Source organism: Moschus berezovskii, chromosome 9 (assembly GCF_049115385.1).
Source record: "Moschus berezovskii isolate FMDL1 chromosome 9, NW_MosBer_1.0, whole genome shotgun sequence".
In the NCBI taxonomy this organism is placed as follows: Eukaryota; Metazoa; Chordata; class Mammalia; order Artiodactyla; family Moschidae; genus Moschus; species Moschus berezovskii.
The window spans coordinates 21,657,002-21,665,506 of NC_142468.1; the positions used below are offsets into that span (position 1 = coordinate 21,657,002).

Consider the following 8,505-nt stretch of genomic DNA (forward strand, 5'->3'; position numbering starts at 1 on the left):
CATTTGTAACTTAGGAACAGTGAGGAAATATTACAGGGCCTGTGGAACAAATGAGCTGTAATACCCCTAAAGTATCATCACTATTTAATTGTGTTTTTAAAACAAAGATACTGAAGTTCACGACCCCAGGTCTAGGTTGACTGGCATCATTAGTGCTATTCTCTATTGCATTGCTTTAAATATCCAATGTCAGCAGTCACAACCAAAGAAGGGGACAGTAGAAGGACTATGCCAGAAAATGCCCCCGAGGCCATCTCATGCATAGCTTTCAGAACCCACGTGGAGCCCCCTGGAGCGCAGGGTATCTTTCATCCCCACGAAGTGCCAAATTCTTCAGTGGTTCTGAGCATTCTGACCTCATGGTTCCAAGTTTTAATCTCCCTGACAGACTACCGTGGACAAGCTGATTAGGAAGACAAACCTGGCCTTGGTCGTGGGGACCCACTCCTGGAGGGACCAGTTCATGGAGGCCATCACCGTCAGTGCAGGTAAGAGGGTCTCGAGATGGACACAGGCTTTACTGGGAGGAGCAGGAAGCTCCAGAGAAGCAGGAGCACAGATATGTCAACAGCTCACCCATCTCAGGAAGGGCCTCAGTGGCCAGCCTTCCCAGCTCTTACCCTAGATGTTTGTCTTTTCACTGGGTCACTTTGGAAGACAACTGTGGGGGTAACTAAAAGAGCATGGCTATCTCTGCTTTCAGACCTTGGTTCTGCTATGTGAAGAGCTTCCCAGGTGGCTCACTGGTAAAGAATCTACCTGCCAATGCAGGAGACGCCAGAGACGCGAGTTGAATCCCTGGGTCCAGAAGATCCCCTAGAGAAGGAAATGGCAACCCACTCCAGTATTCCTGCATGAAAAAGCTCATGGATAGAGGAGCCTGGTGGGCTACAGTCCATGGGGTCACAAAGAGTTGGACATGACTGAGCACACATGCATGCTATGTGAACTGAGACAAGCTGTCCTGTGTTTCAGTTTTGTCACCCAAAAAATGAACTATTGCCACCTTTCTTTCTCAGCAAAGAGAGTAGAAAGCTACAGAGTCTGGTACTAAATAGAAACTTAAGAAATTCTGGTTTTCATCATTCCGTCATCTTGTTAAGGCAGTCCTCCTTTTCTGTAAAATGGGAGACTATTCTGATTTACAGATGTGCGGGTCTGAGGTTTGTAAAAACTTTGCATGGACTGACAGACCTCTGCCCTGGATGATTCCAGATCTCTCCTTGGCACTTAGTGGCAGGTTTCCTCAGTGGGGACCCAAGGCACAGCCAGCATCCCGGAGGCCTACATGCGGGCTGGCATGGGAAGGGAGGGGTCTCATCACTCCCAGCAGTAGTGCCTTTCAGCACCATGGAGGCCTGCTGTGCTGCCCAGCACTCCGGGCCTTGTCTCTTTTCGTGAAGCTTTGTTGTCATAGCAACCCACCGGGTCACATCCCTGAGGTCCCAGCACCACAGCCAAAGTACAGACAGGAAGAGAGGGCCACTGCTGCTGTGTTCACTGCCCCACTTTTTCTATCACCTGCTTCCAGACTCCCCCACTTATGACCTTACTTTGCCCCTAAAGAGACAATGAGTACACTATCAGCCACATAATCTAATGCCCTCCTTTTTCAAATGAGGAAACCAAGGTTCAGAAACAAAAAGGGATTGATGCCAGGTTCCAGATTCTTTTCATGGCAAAGATGCAATTGGAACCCAAGTGTCCCGAATCCTGCTTCTACAGGTCATGTTGAAACATGACAGAGCTTGCCCTTGACTGAGCTGCAGCACATCCTCTCCTCCTGGACTGCTGAATGGGGCAACTCTGCCCGAGTTTCCTGGCAAGGACAAACCGGGAACAGCCCAGCTCCATCCCACAGGATATTTGGAGAATGGCAACAGTTAGAAGCAACAGTTAGAACCAGACATGGAACCAAGGACTGGTTCAAAACTGGGAAAGGAGTACATCAAGGCTATATATTGTCACCCTCCTTATTTAATTTATATGCAGAGTACATCATGCAAAATGCTGGATGAAGCACAAGCTGGAATCAAGATTGCTGGGAGAAATATCAATAACTTCAGATATGCAGATGACACCACCCTTATGGCAGAAAGTGAAGAGGAACTAAAGAGCCTCTTGATGAAGGTGAAAGAGGAGAGTGAAAAAACTGGCTTAAAACTCAACATTCAGAAAACGAAGATCATGGCATCCGGTCCCATCACTTCATGGCAAATAGATGGGGAAAAAGTGGAAACAGTGACAGATTTTTTCCCTTGGTCTCCAAAATCACTGCAGATGGTGACTGCAGCCATGAAACTAAAAGACACTTGCTTCTTGGAAGGAAAGCTATGACCAACCTAGACAGCACATTAAAAAGCAGAGACACTGCTTTGTCAACAAAGGTCCGTATAGTCAAAGTTATGGTTTTTCTAAGTAGTCAAATATGGATGTGAGTGTTGGGCCATAAAGAAGACTGATCGCTAAAGAGTTGATGCTTTTGAACTGTGGTGCTGGAGAAGACTCTTGAGAGTCCCTTGGACTGCAAGAAGACCCAACCGGTCAGTCCTAAAGGAAATCAACCCTGAATATTCATCGGAAGGACTGATACCAAAGCTGAAGCTCCAATACTTTGGCCACCTGATGCGAAGAGCAGACTCATTGGAAAAGACCCATCAGCTGGAAAAGATTGAAGGCAGAAGAAGGGGGTGACAGAGGATGAGATGGTTGGATGGCATCACCGGCTTAATGGACATGAGTTTGAGCAAACTCCAGGAGATTGTGAAGGACAGGGAAGCCGGGCGTGCTGCAGTCCATGGGCTTGGACTTGAGTTAGTGGCTGAACAACAACTGACCCCCCGGGATGCCCACATGACCTGGAATGACAGGTGTCTCACTGTGGATGGATGATGACCAGAACCACGTGGCTATTGCAGCAGTCATGTTAGGAAATTTAGGAGCTCCACGGGTGTCCAGTGAAGAGTGGGCTCACAGCTTTCGCTTTTCCTCACCCAAGCAACCCCACGCCTTCTCCATCTTCCTCCCTCTCTCCTCCCCTGCCCTGTCCTTTTCACATTCCCACATTCTATCTCTTTCTCTTCTTACTCCTCTGTTCCCTCTCTCCCTCTCTCTCATTCTCCCTGCATTCAAACTGACTAGTGGGGCATCCCGATGCGTTTTCTCTTTCCCTTCTGTTTTTGAGTGCCTGCACCAGCTGCCCAGGAGACAGCTGGTGTCTCTGCAGCCAGTGATGCTCCTGATGTGGGTTGGACTTGACTTTCTCATGAATGAGGATCTGACCCCACCACCCGCTTTTCTTGCCTTCAGCAGGGGACGAGGATGAGGATGAGTCAGGCGAGGAGAGGCTGCCTTCCTGCTTTGACTACGTCATGCACTTCCTCACGGTCTTCTGGAAGGTGCTGTTTGCCTGCGTGCCCCCCACAGAGTACTGCCACGGCTGGGCCTGCTTCGTTGTCTCCATTCTCATCATCGGCATGCTCACCGCCATCATTGGGGACCTGGCCTCCCACTTCGGCTGCACCATTGGCCTCAAGGACTCGGTCACAGCTGTTATTTTTGTGGCATTTGGCACCTCGGTGCCAGGTGAGAGTGAGGGGGGGCTTGGATTTGCAAAGGGGATATTACCTGGTTCAAGTGAGCCCTCCGATTTGCCTCATTACTTTCCCTACCATCTCAGATCTGAGTTTAACAGAGCCTCTGCCTCTAAGGTGCATGAAGGTCAACCCAATGGACCTCTGCTACCATTAAGAATGATCATTAACATTTCTTGAGCACTTCTGATGTGTCAGGTGGTATGTATGCTAAGCAGTTTACCTGTTTCAGCCCTGTAACCCTCACCCAAACGTTATTCAACAAGGAGAGTTATTATCCCCACTTGACAGATGAGGAAACTGAGGCCCAGAGAGGTTAAATCACTTGCTGAAGTCAGTGACCCTCTTTCTTAACCTCTGCATCAGACGAATAGGCCATTTCCCTCTGGCTGCAGATTAGCCTGCTTGGAGATTTGCAGAAAAAAGGCCCACAAGCCTCCTCTGCTTAGGACACCTGTAAATACCAAGTGTCTCCCAGCAGGTCAGGTGAAGGAAGCTTCACAGGCTCTTGCCCTTCATATGATGAATCACATTTTTTTCCCCTCATAAACACCTAGAGATGAACAGGAACAGATAGGCCTTTATTCATTCGTTAGACAAATGTTTGCTGAGCCTGATACAGTTTTGTGCTGGTTGCAGGGACTGTAATGGGAAACAAGACAGACATACTGCCCTCTCTACATGAAGTTTATAATCTAGTGAAGGAGACTACATTCAACTATGATCATTCAAATCATCTCAATAAGTTTGATGACAGTAAAGTACAGGCTCTGAGAAAGTATGGAATAGGGGGACCTCGGCTGGGCTGGGAAGGCAAGCAGGGGTAAGCAGGCAGAGAGGGGCTACATTAGCTCAGGTTCCTTACTTAGTTCAGATGGGGTCTCCAGGGTGTCTGAACCCCAAATTCCTACCAAGGAGCTGGCCTCTCAATTGTGGTAGGAAGACAGAGATGACACCCTCCTATGGAAAGGCTTTGCCAAATCTCATCAGACAGGACTCTGCTGGCTGGAAACCCTTCCTGTGCCAAGAAAGCATATCCTTCTGGGGAGTAACTGAGTCTGCATCACACTCTGGAGAAGCCATTTCCCCAGACCCCAGCACAGACCAGTAGAATTATTTGTACATTAATGATGCAAGAGGTTTGGCTATCATGGGAATGTATGGAGTGGTAGGAAATGAAATGGATAATTGAGGGAAGGCTTTGTGGGGGAGATACCCTATGATTTACCTCTGTTCTCTGGGGCCTCGAGGAGCTATCAGAGGAGAAGGAGCAGATATGGGTAAAAGGAACAGCTGTGGGAAGAAGTTACAGAGAATCAGAAGTTAACAAAAGAAGCAGCAAGGTCACAGGCAAGAAAAGGCAAGAGGTTTTCTCAGGGGCAATATTGGCAATGAGGAGGCAGGCTGGGCAAGGGAGAGCTTGGGGCTTGTCCAAGACCTTGCAGTGGCTGCAGAGAACAGCTGGCAGCTTTAGGGGCTTGAAGGTGATGCTGTGGTCCACTCAGCTGATTTGTGGCTTTGGCTGAAGCTGTTTGGATGTCGGGTGAAGCTATGGAAAGGGCTCTCAGACGAGGGTTTTCAGGTCAAATCTCTTGCTAACTTACCTTGAGTAGATGCCTTGACCCTTATTTTTCCTAACTTGTCAAATAAAAGGGTGGCTGGCCATCCTTCCATACCAACATCTAAAGTCCAGTAGCCTTCAAGGCCCTGTGCTCTGTATGCCAATTGCAAATCCTCAGCCCTATCATTCTTGAGCCCATGGATATCCCCATCAGTAGTCCCTGCAACTCCTCGTGTGTCCTCTGTTCCCATAAATCCAGCCTTTAGCACAATGCTAAGCCCACGGGCTCAATCACAGTCTGTTTTGAAAGTAAATGTCCCACTTGACAGGGGCAATCAGATACTTATTCTAAGCAGCTTTCCCAGATATCAGAACTCCCTAGGAGATATTACGGGAAAGCAAACCCCACCTTACAGAAGAAGTACTCAGAAGGGAACAATAAAAGCCACTCAGTAAATATCAGGACCAGAAGGACCCTTGGGAACCTTTCAGGCTCAGGCAGATTAGGAACAGGAAGCCCAGAGAAGTAAGGTGACCAGCCCAAGGCCACACAGCTTATTAACAGTGGAACAAGGAGGAGCCCCAGGCCCCCGCCTCTCACTCCCAAGGCTCAGCCTGCTGGCCCCAGCTGCCTTTCGGCCTCTCTCCACGGAAGGCCCTCCGCATCTCAGCCTCCCCACCGGCTGTCACTGTCTCTGCCTCTTTCCAGATACGTTTGCCAGCAAAGCGGCTGCCATCCAGGACGTGTACGCAGATGCCTCCATCGGCAACGTCACGGGCAGCAACGCCGTCAACGTCTTCCTGGGCATCGGCCTGGCCTGGTCCGTGGCCGCCATCTACTGGGCCCTGCAGGGACAGGAGTTCCACGTGTCGGCCGGCACGCTGGCCTTCTCCGTCACCCTCTTCACCATCTTCGCGTTCGTGTGCATCAGCGTGCTCTTGTACCGCCGGCGGCCCCACCTGGGCGGGGAGCTGGGCGGCCCTCGTGGCTGCAAGCTGGCCACGACTTGGCTCTTTGTGAGCCTGTGGCTTCTCTACATACTCTTTGCCACGCTGGAGGCCTATTGCTACATCAAGGGGTTCTGAGTCATAGAAGGAGGCCTCTGGCCGGGCAGGCCTGCAACTTCTCCCAGAGAAGGGCGCGTCCCCACCCGTGACCTCTGGGAGATGAGCCACACCCTGGAGAGGCAGCCTCAGGACCCGAGCCGCAGGAGCATCACTGGACTGGGCCCCGGCAGTGAACTGAAAGGGCAGAGTCCATCCAACCAGTGGAACAGAGGAAACACCCACTTGGCAAAATATTTAATTCAATCCACACCAACGACAGCAACAGATCCACCTCCAGCCCGTCTTCCCGCCGTGTCCCTGACCCACAGCAAAGTCAGACCCTCTCACCACCTTCTCTTCCACGTTTCTTCTGACTATTCCTTCGCTTTCTAACTTTCCTCGGCGGGGGACAGGGTTTCTTCTGTCCATCGCTATCCTCTCTCCGCCCGGGAGGCGTGAACATGAGTCCTGTCCCCGTGGCTGGCTCGGGGGGCTCTTTTCATTGTCGTCAGTATCATGGTTGCTTTCGTTTTCCTGCCAGGTTTTGCTCATCATTTGTTTGTCCACCTTGTCTTTTCTTTCTGAGGTTAGTGATGACGTTGCTGCGAAGGAGCTCAAGGTCTGAGCCGACGGACAGGGGCCTGAACTTTCAGACACACCCTTTCCCCCACTCTCCCTGGGTAACAGCTGTCTCCTGCTCCATCGGGTTCCTGTTCCCTTTCTCCTTTGACTGTCTGCATTCTTGAATGGACTGTGGTGTCTGGGTGGTGGTAAGTTCACACACCCGCGAGGGCAGTAAGAATGGGGACTGTGGCTGGAGCAGGAACAGCTTTATCTCAAGATCCAGTTTACAACAATAAGTCCTTGTTCTCTTCCCTGCCCGAGCCTTTCAGACTCTGTCTGTCTCATTGTATCAGTGTCTGGATGTTTATCCCTCTGCAGGAAAACCCACCGAGCGGTAGATAGGGGACGAAAATAGAAATAGAACATGATGACAGAGGGCAGCTAGGAAAGCAGAAGGGCTATATGCCTTCTAGAACATCTCTGGCTTTGTATCTGAGGCAGGAGAGAAGCGGTGTCCACCTAGTGGGATCTGTAGGGAAAAGATTATATTGAAAATGTCTTGATTCTGAGAGATGTCAGCTTCACCACTCCCTCACTTCCTAATGCACCAGACTAAGAGCTTTGACTATATTTCTTGATTTCCTGCAAAAAACTTAGAAGTTTATAAGAAAATGAGGGACTTCATGTCTCCTGGACTCGGGTCATGTTTGAAAGCCTTTTCACAGGACAGGGATTGGAACTCCTCATCTCTCCCACATTCCTGCTTGGTTTGAAACCTCTTGAAGCTCTTTTTCCAGCCCATGGGCTATTTCTTGCCCCAGTAAGAGGAATCTTAGCTGCCATAATTCCATGGAGCCTGGGTTTATAGAGAGATTGCCATGCCCTCCAGACCTTTTCCCAACAAATTTTGAAAGGACCTGGCTTTAAAACACACACACACACACACACACACATATAATCACAAAAAGACTGCCCACAGATCTTTAGGCTTTCTGCATTGACATAAATACATTTTTTAAGGGAAAAGAAGAAATGAAAAACACCTGTTTAATTTTAAACACATTTTTTAAGAAAACAAATAACTGAAAAAGAAACCGTGTTCATGTCATAAGCTATGTTGACAGTTGCCAGTGGAAATGTTGGGTTGGTTTAAAAAAAAAATAAAAGCTATACTTATATCTCTCTGAAGACAGCTTGCTTCTCCCCATGTTGCTTCAGGAAAAGGTCCAGGGGGCCACCTGGGGTTCCTTCTGGGGCTGTAGTGGGTGAGGTGACAGTGTCATCTCCTGTTTGAATCTCCTGTGTGTACCTGTCATCTCCTCAGGTGCCCGTGTGCCAAACCTAGGATTTTTAAAGCAAAAAAAATGCTTCAGGGAAATGCCACCTGTCAAAAATCTGGATTTAAAGGGGCTGGAGGCTATGAGAGGTAGAGCCGTGGTGATTAAAGGGGAAAGAGCTCTTGGTATTAGAAAGGCCTGCCGGGTCAGGAACTCCAGCTAGACAGACAGCATCCTGTGTTTATCACCAATGGGCACGTCCATTTGTTCGTTTACTCGTGACTCTTTCAACAAATGATTCTGAAAAACCAAGTGTGCCTTGAGATATGTTCTGGTGCTTCAGCGAAGAGGAAGATAGAATTTCTGACCTCAAGAAACTCGCAGTCCAGAGTGGGGGTAGAGCTTCTTTAACCAAGGCTCTTTGGGTCACAAGAAGCAGAAACCCATTAAAGTCGTTCAAGAA

The 8,505-nt window shown here is 49.2% G+C and overlaps 1 protein-coding gene across 6 annotated transcripts in view; it reads left to right on the forward strand.

Moving 5' to 3' along the window:
• SLC8A3 (solute carrier family 8 member A3) overlaps positions 1-7,953 on the forward strand; it is a 169,544-nt gene extending 161,591 nt beyond the window's left edge. For 4 of the 6 annotated variants that reach the window (XM_088839499.1, XM_055436162.2, XM_088839497.1 and 1 more), the window contains 3 exons: positions 389-488; positions 3,310-3,585; positions 5,864-7,953. In XM_088839499.1, the coding sequence (XP_088695625.1) occupies positions 389-488; positions 3,310-3,585; positions 5,864-6,240 (753 nt within the window). In that variant the 3' untranslated portion in view covers positions 6,241-7,953. The remainder of the gene's footprint in view (positions 1-388; positions 489-3,309; positions 3,586-5,863) is intronic. The other 2 variants (XM_088839498.1, XM_088839500.1) reach the window with 1 other exon arrangement.
• The last annotated feature ends 552 nt before the right edge of the window (positions 7,954-8,505 follow it).